General features: G+C 45.4%; 1 protein-coding gene across 1 annotated transcript in view; it reads right to left on the bottom strand.

Annotated features, from left to right (window-relative positions):
• UIMC1 (ubiquitin interaction motif containing 1) overlaps positions 1-16,692 on the bottom strand; it is a 108,908-nt gene that overhangs the window by 62,739 nt on the left and 29,477 nt on the right. Inside the window, exon 2 of the mRNA XM_060240185.1 lies at positions 13,462-13,613. Within this exon, the coding sequence (XP_060096168.1) occupies positions 13,462-13,605 (144 nt within the window). The 5' untranslated portion in view covers positions 13,606-13,613. The remainder of the gene's footprint in view (positions 1-13,461; positions 13,614-16,692) is intronic.

Below are 16,692 nucleotides of genomic sequence, written 5' to 3'. Positions count from 1 at the left end.
GGCGGGGGAGGGCGGGATACAAAAATAAATTTATTAGTAGTAGTAGTAGTACACAGTTTCTTCCGAAGAGAGTATTATGCAATATTTTCAGAGCCATCTCTTTGCTTTTCTCAATTCTCTTTCTCTTCTACCCTTTTCCTCAGGTCACTTATAGTTCTCTTCAGGTTTCTCTGACATTCTCTGCACCCTCTCTTCAGCCTTTCTGACTCTTAACTTCCTGTCCCTTATCTTCCTTACCTCCCAGGCCTTTTCATAGTTCTCCACCTGTCCATGTTAAGAGTTTAATCTCAGCCAAACTGACAACTTCCCCTTTCTTCCCATAAACTGCAATCTGCTAAATTCCATGAGCAACTGAACATTTCCTGATACCACACCATCTCAGTCACTCAGTTTCAGGGGCTTCATTTCCACTTGTACAACACAATGTAGGTACTCATTCTGAAAATGAAGTGTTCTTAATATAAACAGAAATTCACCAACAGAGGTCAAAACTTGCCTGCAGCCAACATAATTATATGTACTAGAAGAAAAATCAATGCCCCATTAACAAATAGGAGATAATGGGTAAGAAAATGACTCTGCTGGGAGGGGGGACCCACAGCCTAAATAAACACATGATGCAATTTTGAACTAATACCAGCCAAACTTTAAGACAGGAGGGCAGCAATTCTAAGAGCACTTTCCTGTGAGTAAGCACCACTGAACAGAATAGGACTTACTTCTAAGTAGAACTGTTTAGGATTGCTCAGGAAATCATTGTCTTACTCTATTCCACACTAGTCAGGCTGTAGCAATGAATATATAAAAAGGAAAGAAATCAAGAGAAGAAAAAAGATAAGAGAAGACTGACAGTTGAATGGGGAAATGACAAGGCTTTTCTAATACATTTAAAACTTTTCTGAAGCTGCTCAAGCAGAAAGAGTACAGAAGATAGGACAAGACACAATGGACTTCCATTAAAGGGGGAAAGACTGAGAACATCAGCAAGAATATCTGAAAATGAGAAAACTTCCTAAGAGAAATTTTGGAGTAACCCAGTCTCTGCGGAGGGATTTTACATACAAAGACATATCAAACATTCCTATTTAAGAACAGGCACTACCTAGAAAAAGAATGGGCAACTATATCCACTTTCCATGCCCGCCATCTGGGAAGTGGTAGCACACCATGAGATGGTGGATCAACCAACAATAATGAAGTGACAGGCAGCCTGCTTGTTTCTGTCAGGGCTGTGTTTTCAAAAACTGCATCTCAGGGAACTGATCACAGAAAAGAGCTTTAAATTATCCAACCACAAACCTAGATAACATGTTAATATTCCTTTTGATGCTAAAATTATACAATTCTGGGAAAGCTTTTTTATTTCTTTGTTGTAAAAATGTTTTCCCTTGGATAGAACCAAGGCCCTCAGGCTGCCTGTCCTCTTTAACAGAATGCATTAAGCCAAACATGGTAAGCAAATATACCTCCAGGCTCTCTCTTAATCCCTTCAGCAGGTAAACTCCAAGTGTCTGCAAGGAGACTTAAAAAGGGGGTCAGATGTGCACTGGTTGAATAACCAACCAACTTCAGGACACACATATTGAATTCCAGGTTACAGGACCCATACTGGCTACATAATAAAGTACAGCTGAAAATCTAGATACAGAAATTCCCCTCCCCAAAAGGTCCTTGAACTTTTCAGGAATGCTTCCCCTATTTCCAATTTAGTATTACTTCTCTACATAGAGGGCTAATTGAAATGTGCAGAAATAGCACTTGTTACAGTCCTTTCCTGATTGTGCCAATTTAGATTAGTTTATTTAAATTAGTTTATTAATGTACCATTGGTCACTGTGTTGTTAGCCGCCCTGAGCCTGCTTCGGCGGGGGAGGGCGGGGTACAAATAAAATTTATTATTATTATATTATTATTATTATTATTACCATGTCACTGCATGTGGAAAGCTGGCAGATTAGCAAGAAGTCAGGGTGGAGGACCAGTGTGGACAAGTCCACTCTGTAGCTGATGGATCCCTGACAGTCCTCAGTGGGTTTCTAGCCAGACTGGCACTTCTGCTGAAGCTCTGGTTAATCTGCAGAATAAGTACCTGACTTTGGCATGCAACATAAGCATCCCAACATGATCAGTCTCTCATTCCTCAGAAAGCCCCTTGGTTTACAAAGGAGTTCAGAGCTATGAAATGGCTGGGCAGACAAGCACAAGCAGAGGAAAACTCAAAAACAATCCAAATGATTATCAGAAAGAATACAATGTTGCACCTACTCTGACTGAGTTTGGGGCGGGAGAAGAATCACACACTGGTGGTTTTGTCCTACTTGGCCCATCATTTCCAGAAATCTGTTCTGGACAAGGCATTTTACCCCATGGCTTTTATGCCATGGAGTCCCTTTGTGGTTTGTTCTGTTCTCCATGCTGTTTAACATCTATATGAAAGTTCTTGGGAAAATTGCTCTAGGATCTGGAATGAGATGCCATCAATATGCTGATTATCAGCAAACTCTATTTCTCTAGGAGCTGATTCAGAGGAGCCTGTGGAACTCCCGAAGTGGTACATGGAGACGGTTATGAGATGAGGGCCAATTACCTGAAATTCAGTGCATATGAGACTGAGGTTCTGCTTGTCAAGGATAAACCCGATCAGTGAGATAGAGGGTACAACCCCCTCCCACTAAATTTATTTATTTAAATAAATAAAGTATTCACCATCATAGTATTTATTATTTTAATAGCCTGGTTTATAGTTTTATGTAGATTCTTGGAGTTTTTTATTTTCTGCTGCAGAGCGGGTTTTATTATTTATTTACATAGTGTATAGCTTCTCTTTCTGCCTTCACAAGGGCCATCCAGTTGACTAACAAGTTAAAACATACATGTAAATTCACATTTTTACAATCACTAAATCAGCCCCCTCCTCAGAACACAACATAAGTGGCCTTTGCATTGGAAGGCTCCTCGAACTGTTACAATTCCCTCCAGTCTTTGCCTGATGACAGATGATGGTAATTCAAGGGGACAGGTGAATCTCCCGGGGGGGGGGGGGGAGTTCCAGTGCTTAGGTCCCAGAAGGCTCTCTCCCAGGTTGCCATCCACCTAACCTCACAAGGAAGGGGCACCCAAAGAAGGACCTCCAAAGATGACTGCAGTCATTGGGCAAGTTCATAAGGCGACTTCAGGTATGTTGGTCCCAAACCATATAGGACTCTGAATGTTAAGACCAACACCTTGAATTATGCCCAGAAACAAATTGGAAGGCAGTGTTTTGTTTGTTTTCTTTTGCTGGTTGGTCATTTTATAATCTATTGCTGTTGGTCAGGGTTGTTTTACAATTTCATTGTTAATTACCTATTTTATGGTTTTATTTTGATTTGACATTATTGTAAACTGTCTCAAGCAGCTGTGTCTGGAGAGGTGGTAAAGAAATACACTAAACAGTCTAAAACTCTTTTTTGAGTTGCTAACTGTCTATACATAGGAACTTTCCTGTCTTTTTTTTATGGCAGGGTTTACAAAGATACGGCAGGGGTGAGGGGAGGTCATACTAGTTTGTCCTGCTGCTACTGGTGTATTTCACCAAATGCAAGATGTGTTCTGCCATCAAAACAGCCTCTTGCATTGATGAAAATTTCTTCAGACCAGAAGAGAATGCCACTAAAACAGGCTAATAGTATCTAACCTACTATCCCTACATGCTGCCATCAGCAGTATAATCCACAAATGGCCATACTAAGGGCTTTTTTGGTAGAAAAAGCCCAGCAGGAACTCATTTGCATATTAGGTTACACCCTTTGACATCACCAATGTTTCACATGGGGCTTTTTGTAGAAAAATCCCAGCATGAACTTATTTGTATATTAGACCACACCCCCTGACATCAAGCCAGCCGGAACTGCATTCCTGTGCATTCCTGCTAAAAAAAAAAAAAAAAAAAGCCCTGGCCACACTACATTCCATTTCTGAACATTTCATTCAGCCCTGAAAATGCAGGAAGGTGCCAATTGCACACACACCTTCTAACCTCCATGATAAGAGGTTGGATCCAGCAAACAGTGGGCACATGGATCACAGATCTTTCCCTCCCTCCAGGGGTTCATTCCAACCCCAGAAAATTTTATTCACAAATTTTCAGGATCCATGTGGGCCACTGACCACACAGTTCAGGGGACTGTATGGAGCCAGGAGGGGTGGAAAGAATTCTTGGGGAGAACAGAAAGATCCACATTTGTCAGTGTCTTTCACAGATAAATTACTGGATCTAATACAATGTCCTTTGGGGAGCATGCCTGTTGTGAAGCTTTATTACAATGCAAAAAAATGTACATAATAAAAAAATGACTTTAGTTGACATACCACATCTGCACTAATTACATATGGAAAGCTAGCAGAGACATGAAATAGCTTAGAGTTATGAAGCTAAAACTTACACTAATTTTTATAAAGGCTAATTTCCTCATATTTAACAGCATGTTTCAAGAAGCTGCGTGGATGAAAATTTCTGGATATATTATGCAGACTGTCAGTTTTGGCCACTGTTCCTTTCCAAAAGATATCCTTATTGGGGACAACTCACCTACTCTCCCTTTGGCTGAGCCACATGTCGCTCAAAGAGCAACCCCACCCTCCAGCCCCAGGACACTGGGGAAGCCAGGGTGGCCAGACCGTCCCGGGCGCCCGGGAATGTCCCGGTTCTGGCCCCCTATTCCCGCCTCCCGGGCTGGCTATACCGGGACCATTTAGAGGTCCCGGTTTAGCCAGCCCCGGAGGCGGTGGGCCGCGGGCGCCGGCGGGGAAAGCGGCGAGTGAGGGAGGGAGCGTCCCTGCGCGTGCGCAGGGCCCCTGCGCGTGCGCAGGGCCCCTGCGCAAGCGCAGGGATGCTCCCTCCCTCACTCGCCGCCTTCCCCGCCCGCGCACGGGCCCCGGCGGCGGTGGTGGAGGCCTCTCCGTGGCCTCCGCTGGTCGCTGGAAGCCCTCCAGAGACTCTGGAGGGCCTCCAGCGACCAGCGGAGGCCGCGGAGAGGCCACGGAGCAGCCGGCGCTGGTCCCGGAAGGCCTTCCAGAGACTCTGGAAGGCCTTCCGGGACCAGCGCCGACCAGCGAAGGCCTCTCCGCGGCCTCCGCTGGTCGCTGGGGGCCCTCCAGAGACTCTGGAGGGCCCCCAGCGACCAGCGGAGGCCGCGGAGAGGCCGCGGAGCAGCCGGCGCTGGTCCCGGAAGGCCTTCCAGAGACTCTGGAAGGCCTTCCGGGACCAGCGCCGACAAGCGAAGGCCTCTCCGCGGCCTCCGCTGGTCGCTGGGGGCCCTCCAGAGACTCTGGAGGGCCCCCAGCGACCAGCGGAGGCCGCGGAGAGGCCGCGGAGCAGCCGGCGCTGGTCCCGGAAGGCCTTCCAGAGACTCTGGAAGGCCTTCCGGGACCAGCGCCGACCAGCGAAGGCCTCTCCGCGGCCTCCGCTGCTCGCTGGAGGCTTGCCTGGGCTTGCCTGGCTGCTGCGCCGCTGCCCGCCCCCGTCCCGCTCAGCTGCTCGGCGGCTGGGCCCTCCAGTGCAGGTGGAGGCCGGGGAGGGCATCGGAGAGTCCGGCGCTGGTCGTTGGAGGCCCTCCAGCGACCAGCGCCGGCCTCTCCGCCGCCGCCGCTCGACTCGCCGCCGCCGCTGGACTCTCCGCTGACCGCCACCCTGGAAGCAGGTAAGGGGGCCGAAAGCGGGGGGGGCGGCCTTCCTTTCTTCCCTCCCTCTTCCCTTCTTTCCTTTCTTCCTTCCTTCCTTCCCTCCCTTCCCTTCCTTCTTTCCCTCCCTCCTCCCTTCCTTCCTTTCTTTCTTCCTTCCCTCCCTCCCTCCCTTCCCTCCCTCCCTCCCTTCCTTCCTTCCTTCCTTCCTTCCTTCCTTCCTCCCTTCCCTTCCCTCCTCCCTTCCTTCCCTCCTTATGTTCTTATGTGACACAGAGTGTTGGACTGAATGGGCCACTGGCCTGATCCAACAGGGCTTCTCTTATGTTCTTCTGTGACACAGAGTGTTGGACTGGATGGGCCACTGGCCTGATCCAACAAGGCTTCTCTTATGTTCTTCTGTGACACAGAGTGTTGGACTGGAGGGGCCACTGGCCTGATGCAACAGGGCTTCTCTTATGTTCTTATGTGACCAGAGTGGTGGACTGGATGAGCCATTGGTCTGATGCAACAGGGCTTCTCTTATATTTTTATGTGGCACAGAGTGTTGGACTGGAGGGGCCACTGGCCTGATGCAACAAGGCTTCTCTTATATTCTTATGTGGCACAGAGTGTTGGACTGGAGGGGCCACTGGCCTGATGCAACAGGGCTTCTCTTATGTTCTTATGTGACCAGAGTGGTGGACTGGATGAGCCATTGGTCTGATGCAACAGGGCTTCTCTTATATTTTTATGTGGCACAGAGTGTTGGACTGGAGGGGCCACTGGCCTGATGCAACAGGGCTTCTCTTATATTCTTATGTGGCACAGAGTGTTGGACTGGAGGGGCCACTGGCCTGATGCAACAGGGCTTCTCTTATGTTCTTATGTGACGCAGAGTGTTGGACTGGATGGGCCACTAGCCTGATCCAACAGGGCTTCTCTTATGTTCTTATGTGATGCAGAGTGTTGGACTGGATGGGCCACTGGCCTGATCCAACAGGGCTTCTCTTATGTTCTTATGTGACGCAGAGTGTTGGACTGGATGGGCCACTGGCCTGATCCAACAGGGCTTCTCTTATGTTCTTATGTGACGCAGAGTGTTAGACTGGATGGGCCACTGGCCTGATCCAACAGGGCTTCTGATATGTTCTTATGTGACGCAGAGTGTTGGACTGGATGGGCCACTGGCCTGATCCAACAGGGCTTCTGTTATGTTCTTATGTGACGCAGAGTGTTGGACTGGATGGGCCATTGGCCTGATCCAACATGGCTTCTCTTATGTTCTTATGTGACAATACTGACTTTGGTGGACCCAAGCACTGATTCAGTGTAAGGGAGCTTTGTGTTTGTGACTGGAGTGGACAATACTGACTTTGGTGGACCCAAGCACTGATTCAGTGTAAGGGAGCTTTGTGTTTATGTCTTCTGGTGCAATTTTGTTCTCAGATCCTGTATTTACTTCATCAGTATATGGGATAAGGCACTTTCTCAACTGTGCTGCATAATGCAGCCTATTTATTTTGTCCTGTTTGCTCTGTTGGCTCTATCTGCGCCACCTTCATCACTTTCGGGGTGTGGATCCCCCAGTGGGGTGGTCTCCCGACTCCCTCCGCCAGCTGTTTCTGATAGTCCTGCGCCCCCTCTTTCATTTGATATGTGTCCCGTGCGGGTGCCACCCTCCCGCCGGGAGATGCCGCAAAATGAGCCCCCTTGAGGCTTATGGCGGCAGGGCTCGGGGGAAGCGAGCTAGACTGCTGTTCTTTTGAGGGGTTATAGAGTGTTTCGAGCCCGTCCCTGTGGCATCGGTCCCATCGTTGTAGGGCCCAGGGGGCCGGCGCAGCGGCCCGCTGAAGCAGCCTGTCGGTCACTTCCGGGTTCCTGTCCTGCATCACGACCTGTGTTATTAGTGACAGGGATCCACACCCCGAAAGTGATGAAGGTGGCGCAGATAGAGCCAACAGAGCAAACAGGACAAAATAAATAGGCTGCATTATGCAGCACAGTTGAGAAAGTGCCTTATCCCATATACTGATGAAGTATATACAGGATTTGAGAACAAAATTGTTTCCGGCGGTGATATTTGGGGGATTTTTGGGGACGTCACAGGAAGTGCTGTGAAGTCACTTCCTGTTTCCGGCATTTGGGGGAAATGATGTCATTTGGGGGAAGTGATGTCACAGGAAGTGATGTCACTTCCCGTTTCCGGCAGGTGACGTGGGGAAATGATGTCACAGGAAGTGGTGTCACTTCCTGTTTCCGGCGGTGGCATGACATCACCGGAAGTGGCGTCACCGGAAGTGACGTCACTTCCTGTTTCCGGCTTCACGCGCGCACCCCTGCCTCCCCCCTTCCCCCCCAAGGTGTCCCTGGCTGGCCTTCAGACATTATGGTCACCCTAGGGGAAGCTGCTAGGCAGCGGCTGTTGATAGGCAACCAAGCTTGGTCCTGTCAGTAAAATGCAGGGTGGAGGCCCTTTCCAGGCCTGCTTTGGCCTTTGAAAGAGAATTCATTGGGGCCCGTCCTAGGGTTGCCAGCTCCAGGTTGGGAAATTTCTGGAGATTTTGTGGTGGAGTCTACAGAAGCCAGAGTTTGGGAAGGGGAGAAGCCTCAGTTGAATATAATACCATAGAGTCCACCCCACAAAGCAGTTACTTTCTCCAGAGGAGAGAGATCTGTTGTCTGGAGTTCAGTTGTGATACCAGGAGATCTTCAGGTTCCTCCTGGAGGTTGCCTACACTAGGCCTGGCAGCTTGCTACTGTGTGCCATAAGATGTAACATGCGGTACCAGCAATATAAGCTTTATAAAGATGATTTCAGGTGCCAAATGGCAATAGCAGGTTTGATTGGATTAGATGTGATATGCAGAGGGGTAGCAGGCATGGGGATATCAGCACTGGTAATAAGATCAGAAACCTAGGTCTCAATTCAGTACAGAAGGATTCAATCCAGGAGGATGCAAAGAATAAATGGAAATAAGTCTGAAGAAGTGAGGAGTGACTCACAGAAGTGAGGAGTGACTCAGGAGTGACTCACATACCCTACCACAAATTTGTTAGTCTTTAAGGTGCTACTAGACTCTTGCTCTTTTCTACTGCTAATAGAAACCACAACATTCAAAAACCAATAGGGGGACATTTTAACCTTCCAGGACATTAAATTGCTGACCTAAGAGTAGCAGTTCTCTTACAAAGGAATTTCAAAGGGAGATTAGAAAGAGAGACAGGACTGCTGAATTGTAACTGATAATGAAGTTCAAGGCAATGCATCCTCCTGCACTCACACACACACACTCACTCACTCACTCTCTTGCTCTCTCAGTTTTCATGGCTGTTTCTTACACACCCAGGAAAATGCTGATTTTGGGTCAATCAGCAATTTTTCTCCAGGCCAGTACGGCAAGGGATTCTGGAGGTTTTTGCCATCTTCTGGGCAAGGAGCAAAGGTCATTGGGGATGTATGTGTGTGTGGGAGATATTTGTAAAGTTCCTGCATTGTGCAGGGAGTTGGACTAGATGACCCTGGAGCCCCTTCCAACTCTATGATTCTATTATTTGAAGTGCACAGGCACACAGAAGTTTATACCTGGAATAAAACATTGTTGGTCTTAAACAAGGGACTCCATTTCCCCCCTCTCTCTGGCTTTTTCCCTCCCCCCTTTCTCTCTGAAGAAAAAGTGCGCTTGCACAAAAAAATTATTCCAGGAACAAAATATTGTTGGTCTTAAACAGGGCTCTCTCTCTCTCTGAAGAAGTGTGCTTGCACACAAAAGCTTATATATGAAATAAAACATTGTTGGTCTGCTGCCACAGGACACCATTTTTTCTCTCTCTTTCTCTGGCTCTTTCCCTCCCCCTCCCTCCCCAAAGCAGAAGGAGGGAGAGAAGCCCTCAGCCAATCCAAGGAAGGCTTTCTTTCTTTCCTCTGTGAAGCAGGAAATAGGAGAGACCTGGAAAAAGGAGCTGTGATGCAAGAAACAGAAAATAGGAAGCAACAGCCAGCCAGCTGCTTGGTGGGCCAGATAGGACACCTGCAAAGCATGGATACGTATGTTTGGCATCCCTGAGATACACCATTTCCATATCCATCCCAGAGTGTGTCCTGGGAGTTCCTGAAGAAATTTAAAAATAGCATTCCAAGTTCCTCAAAAGATAAGATACAAATGTAACAAATAAATAAGTTAAGAAATCAAATCCAGTTTACTGTACTGTACAGTACAGATCATACTTTTTTCTTTTTTTCTTTTTTGAGAAAGGCATCAGTACTTCACAGCTATTAGCAGAGAAAGTCTGAAGACAGGGCCAACCACCATTGCACCTGCATAGAGCAAGCTGAGTTTATAAGTAGTTCTTAAACTGACCAATGGGCAGAAATTTTTCACCAGATTAGCTTTAACAGATGCTTTAACAAAGTCTGGAACAAAAAAAAAAGTTTGCAAACTAGCACGGCCAGTTTGACAATAAAGCTTGACTGAGAAATTCCAGGGAGACTCCGTCTGCCAGAGAGCATCAAATGTGAGATGTTGGATACTTTCCAGCTGCAACTGCTACAAAACATCCTGGCACAGGAGAAGTATCAGAGTCTCGTTCTAAAGATATCTGTTGGGAGGATGCCACGGAAAAAGTCCACTGCACCTCTGATTTCCAAATTGGCCATTACAGATCTCTGAATCGTAAGGAACCACAGCCCAAAGAAGCTGCCAGATTATCTGAGAATCTACTCCACTCTCAAACAGTTATTTATCTAGACTACCACATACACATGCATCTTCTGATGAGGACTTGCTGCATCGAGAATGGGACCTGAATTTTGCATTGCATGCCTGGCAAGTCTGAGAAAATGTTTCAGGAGTTAGGCACATTTTTCACAAATCCCAAGAAACAGATTTTTTGCAAGAGAGAAAATGAGAAGGCAGCATTACAGCCCCAGACCTAAAAACAGAGCAAACAGAATAAATCCACTAACTCAACTAGCTGTGAACTGTTTTCACTTACACAGAACCTAATTGGCTCTTTAATGGCTTCCCTGAGCATATCCTGTTATGTAATATGAGCGATTATGCCACCAGAATTTATTGTTTATAGGCCTGAACATATAGCCTAGCCAAAGTACCTAACATTTTTATAGATGCATTTTAAGAGATATTTTGGTTCTCTGCTTTCAGACACATATACATTGAGACAAATAATAGCAATGATAGGTTCCAATCTCCCATGTACAGTAGTTGCTTGAAGCTGCTGCCGTCTTCTTTCCTTGTAGAATTCAATATACAGATTGACAATACAGGGCAAATCTGAAGTTAACTTAGTGTACTTGCCAAGCTGGAGGTTTAGTGCAGAAGGATAATTGCTCCTAGATGCTCTGGTTCTTTAAAGGAGTTTCCCAGCAGGGAAGATCTCCAATAAGTACGCAGACCTAACTTCCAGCATCAACTGCTGCAATGTCTTTTTTCTCCCCTTTGTTTAACGTCTATAAGAGTTTTTAACCTTTTCACATAATTACCATCTCTTTATCGATACAGCCCTTCAAATAAACAAAACACAAGATCTATAATCTGTAGGGAAGCTGAAATGGCTTAGCAATGTATAAATACATCCTAAAAAAGCACCAGGCAAAAATGTAAAAACTGCAAAAGTACCATGGTAAATTAGTTCCTCTGTCAGTCATTATGTGGGACTAAGTCCAGGTCATGGGGACTTGGGGCCTTCTCCAGAATCAGGAATAAGATTGCTAACTCCCAAACTTGTGATAAATAACGCAGCTATCGGCACTGATTTAACGGTTAAGGATCTTCATTATGGAGTCCTGTGGAATGCCCCACAGCTTGACATTCAGGTCCTAACAGTTTAACATAAATCTGTCACACTTGACAAAATAGGACTGTTCTCCAGACAGTGCAGTTGAAGCTTACCGGATTGTTCATTAGGGGTGTGCATTCAGGCAATACCAAGCCGAAATTATCAATATTTTCCAGATATTTTTTCAACCAAATATTGTCTAAAGCTACCTGAAAAGGACAAGCCCCTCAAAATTCTGAAAATACTCAGGATTTTTTAGGGCTGACGGATAGCTGGTGTTTAAAGGGATTGCCTTCCCTTTAAACACCTTCTAGGTGTACTCAGTGCTTCAGAGTTCACTCGTGACACAGCCTGCAAAAGGCATTTAAGAGGAACACCGTCACTTTAAATGTCCTCCCCCCACCCGGCTCTATTACAAATAATGGAGAATAGGTGCACCTTCTTTTGGGACTCACAGGATTGGGCCCCCTAGTCCAGTCTTTTTGAAACTTGGGTGGATGGGTGGGTTTGAGGAGAGACACCATCAACTATGTTGCAAATTTGGTGCCTCTAACCTAAAAAAACAGCCTGCACAGAGCCCCAGATACCCCTGGATCAACTTTCCATTATACTCTCAATGTTCCCCATGGGATATAATGAAGCTAGAACAAAATTGACAATCCCCAATATTTACCAAACAGGTACTGGGATTCAGGAATATTGGGAAATACTGATATTTTTTGATTGAATATACCTGGACACAAAAAATAATGTTTTTTTTTCCCCACACCCCTACTGTTCACCTTCTCAAATTAAGAGAACTACACTTTGCAGGAGGCTCCATGATTAGGATTTCTTCTGTCACTGCCATCACCAGGGCACAATATTTTGAAAAAACAGATATCACAATCAGTTGACTTTGGAACAAACTGAGCAGCATCACCTACTCTTTAGAGGCTTTCAGGGCAAATTCTCACAGCATGGGTGCACTTTCAGGAGTCACATGCCCATTATAAAAGTGCTATGCTTGAAGAACTTCAGGTGGTCATGGCAGCCAGAAGCTCTTTTCACCACCTCCAGCTGATGAGTAAGCTCCAACCCATTATTTCAGATGTGAACCATTCATTCCTTCTTAATCTCAAGGCACCACTACTGTGAGGGACTGGTTGACTTGCTGGGATAGTACAGTCAAAGCAGAACACATTATTCCCTCCCAACTAAAGCAGCTTGCCTTGATGTTCTGAGATCTGGCTTTCAACTTTTTTTCTGGGCAAAGTACAATGTAATTTTGCAATTTGCAAAATCATACACATTTGACCTATAAAGCCTCACAAAAGGTAAGAACTAGTCCTGCCAAATTACCTAAGACACTACTTCCTATTCTTGGTCACCAACACAGGCTCAAAGCCTAACTGAAAGATACACCTTGATTTGGCAGTTGGAACACAAAGCGGAACACAAAGCAGTAGCAGCCCCAGCTATGGAACTCCCTTCCTCTGGAAGCCCAGGCAAACTCTGAAAGGAACACAAGCCTTCTCAAAGTTAAAGCAGTATGCAGCTTAATGTGCTTTATGCTAGGCTGCCCTTTGCCCTTGAGCTGGGGGAATATAACTCAAAACAAATATAATTTTTTGGCAAACCTAAAACAAAAAGGCCAAAAAAAGAAAGCTGGGAAATAAAGGGGTTTCTACCTACTGGGATACATTTAGATAACAGGTTTCAGAGATCATTATTGGGACAGAAATTCAAGCACCCCAAAAAAGTTAGCGCAACAGACGACAAGTGGATGCACAACCTATCATTGCACTATGGCAACTGTTTGCAACTGGATTGTCATGTCCACACAGAAAATTTCCAGCTGCAAACAACTGCTGTAGTGCACCAACTGCTACTTGAAAGCAATCTTAGAGAAGGGATCATGGACAATGGTTTTTTTGGGGGGGAAACCAACTCTGAAGAGATAGGTGGAACTGACTCTCCTATAGAATTACGTTAGCATATAAATAGACTTTCCCAGTAAGAACTGTGTTCTTGACCACTCACCTCTCCATCACTGTCAGATATAACAATAAATGCATCACCAAAGTTGCGTTTCAACTTGGCATTTGACTCGCCCCTTGATTCTTCTTCCTGATCTTGGGCCCGGGAATTGGGCCCATCTGTACTTTTCTTCTTCTTCTTTGGCATCCTTTCCACTGCAACAAACAAAGACTTTATTTTCATTTTTCTCCCATTCTGGGTCAGTTTTTCCCATAATGATTGAGGAACCTTGTTATTTTAAGGCAAAATGCTCTGAACATTCCATTCTTACAAAGAGCCCCATGAACTTAAGAGTTGTTTTAGGGAAAATATTCTTCAATCCAACTAAGAATCACTCCCACCCATAGCAAACTTGATGTTTGCATCTTTAACAACAGACAAGGTAGCGACTTCTGCATATTCCCCCAGGAATGCCAGAAAACTAGTAGTTTGTAAATTTAAGGAGGATATAAAATCTAAACATCCTGACAAGCAGACTCATTGTTGCATGATAAGAGTGAAATTCTGAGGAGTGTGCAGATGAACATTAAAAGAGAGGGAGGGAGAGAGAGAAAGAGAGAGAGAAAGAAAGAGAGAGAGAAAGAGAGAGAGAGAGAAAGAAAGAGAGAAAGAAAGAGAGAAAGAAAGAGAGAAAGAAAGAGAGAGAGAAAGAGAGAGAGAAAGAGAGAGAGAAAGAGAGAGAGAAAGAGAGAGAGAAAGAGAGAGAAAGAGAAAGAGGGAAAGAAAGAGGGAAAGAAAGAGGGAAAGAAAGAGGGAAAGAAAGAAAGAAAGAAAGAAAGAAAGAAAGAAAGAAAGAAAGAAAGAAAGAAAGAAAGAAAGAAAGAAGAAAGAAAGAAAGAAAGAAAGAAAGAAAGACCGACCCTTGAGTGGAATTTTTAGGCAATGTTGAGTGATGCACATACCTTATGTCAGCCCCCCAACATATTCATTCATTCTCTCTCTCTCTCTCTCTCTCTCGTACTTCACCTAGCCTAGAAAAAGCCAGAAAACACATATTCAGGGCAAAGTGAAGCACCCATCTGAAGCCTGTGGCATCCCAGCTGGTCTGAACCCTGTGCTGCATAAGACAGGGGGCTGTGGTTTATGCTGTGCTCAGTACTTCAGAAGAGAAAACAAAACCATCAGAGCCAGTTGTCTGCTTTCTTATCCAATTTGTCATGGAACTGGAAAAGGATTCTCCCCCCCTAATACTGTCACATTTTCAGAGCAACACCTTAGAGGTGCACTGTTGAAACAAGGCAGAAGTCAGCAGAATAGCCACAAAAGAAGGGGAGAGACTAAATGACAATTACAGGGAAAAGTCAAGGACACTTAGGTCTCCCTTTATGGGCCATGCTTCCCACCAAGATACATGCTCACAGTGCCCTCTGCTGGGGCAGATCGGATTCCAGCTTCCAGAAAGAACGTTCTGCAATGCAAGGGAAAACCTGCTGACTATTAGCATCACAAATGCTAAAAGTGATGAGAAACAGGGGAGGGCAGGTGCAAGCACAATTACAGCTAGTGCTTTCGGCAAAGTCTTTCCTTGCCAGACTATACATAGCAAGAGGGCTACACAACAAGCTTTATCAGGGAAAGCACAGCCAGGAAAGCTGATTAGGGCACTCGGCCAATTGAGAGAAGCGGCAAGATGGCAAAGCCGCCCCCCTTCTCCAAAGCTCTACTAGCAATCAACTCAGCATGCAAACTGATCATAGCACCGTCAAGCGTTTTGATAGCTGTTCTCACTCAAAGGCCTCTACAGAGATGACATCACAATAGCAAAGCAAAAGGATATATTGAGGGTAAGACAGAAGTCCCCTTGGATGAATGCAGAGGTGGGATTGCAGTCCAAGAGTTTCCGGCTGTCAGTACAGATAAATCTAGTTTGCATGACAAATCTGTAAGATGGTCAAGGTCTCTAGTTGGCTGGATAGGTCTTTCAACATATTCATGCAACATATTCATTCAATCCTCAAAAATGGACCACATTAGAAGGGATGGGATTCTTAGGAGTCTTAATTATACCTCCAATGTGCCTGATGCATGGTGGTGCACTAGCAGAAATCATTACATGAGTACAGTGGGCTTCAGGTTGCCAGCCTCCAGGTGGGGCCTGGAGATCTCCAGCTGGCACAGAGCAGCTCCCCTGGGGAAAATGGCTGCTTTGAAGGGTGGACTCTATGGCATTGTACCATGCTAAGGCCTCTCCCCTTCCCAAACCCTACCCTCTACTGGCTCCACCCCCCAAAGTTTCCAGGTATTTTCCAACACAGACATAGCAACCATAAGTGGACTAAAAGGAGCTGAGAGAGAGAAAGGAGAGGGAGTCACAAGCAGTTTGTTGGCCTTGTGAGAGATCTTTTGGTTACAGTGGGTGAGAATTCTTTTATTCTTAGTTTTTTATTTGATGTTACAGTCTGCTTTTCTCACTGGGACTCAAGGCAAATTACACAGAGCAAATCAGTACAATACACATGATGGGACATCCAAAAAAACGGTGCAATAGGATTTATTTATTTAATTCATCCATTCATTTGTACCCCACAATTTTCTCCCCAACAGAAATCCAAAGCAGTTTACAACATTCTCCTCTCTTCTAGTTCATCCACACAACAATTTTGGGAGGTAGGCTAGGTTGAGAGAGTGTGACTGGCCCAAGGTTACACAGTGAGCTTCCATGGCATGAGTACACATTCAAACCTGGGATATGAATTAAATCTGGAACCCAGCAGAAATCTGAAACCGTGCACTGGGAAGTCCATAGTTCAAATCTCCCCTTCAACCACAAACTTGCCAAGGGGCCTTAGACAAGACTTGGCCGCATCACAACAATGTAAGGGGAATAACACTTGTCTAGTTTACAGGATTTTTGTAAGGACTGCTGACATTAGGTATATTGAAGCATTTTGAACACTTGAAATGCACTGTGTTATTCTTTCTTCAAATAGCAGCACAAGAGGTTAAGAGAAGGCAGCAACTTATTATTGCAATGGGCTGTATTAAGTTCTTCTCTCCTCCCTACAAGCCTCTTGAGCTGCTTTTTGAAGGAAAACCACCAGAGAGACTTGTTTACTCTTTTTCCACAGAAACACTCATGCCAAACTCCTATATAACCGTGAGAAAGAGGCTAATAATCTTGACAGTAACCCTTGACTGTTTCTTCCGTTATTCTGTGTACAGCAAAATATTCCCTCTGAAGAACTGGAGAGCACGCAGCATAAAGGAGGAGATCTCAACAAAGAAGAAATGGAT

This window comes from Heteronotia binoei, chromosome 5, assembly GCF_032191835.1.
Source record: "Heteronotia binoei isolate CCM8104 ecotype False Entrance Well chromosome 5, APGP_CSIRO_Hbin_v1, whole genome shotgun sequence".
NCBI classification, from domain to species: domain Eukaryota; kingdom Metazoa; phylum Chordata; class Lepidosauria; order Squamata; family Gekkonidae; genus Heteronotia; species Heteronotia binoei.
The sequence above is the reverse complement of the archived record's forward strand: the minus strand, read 5'-3'. Positions and strand labels throughout refer to the sequence as shown.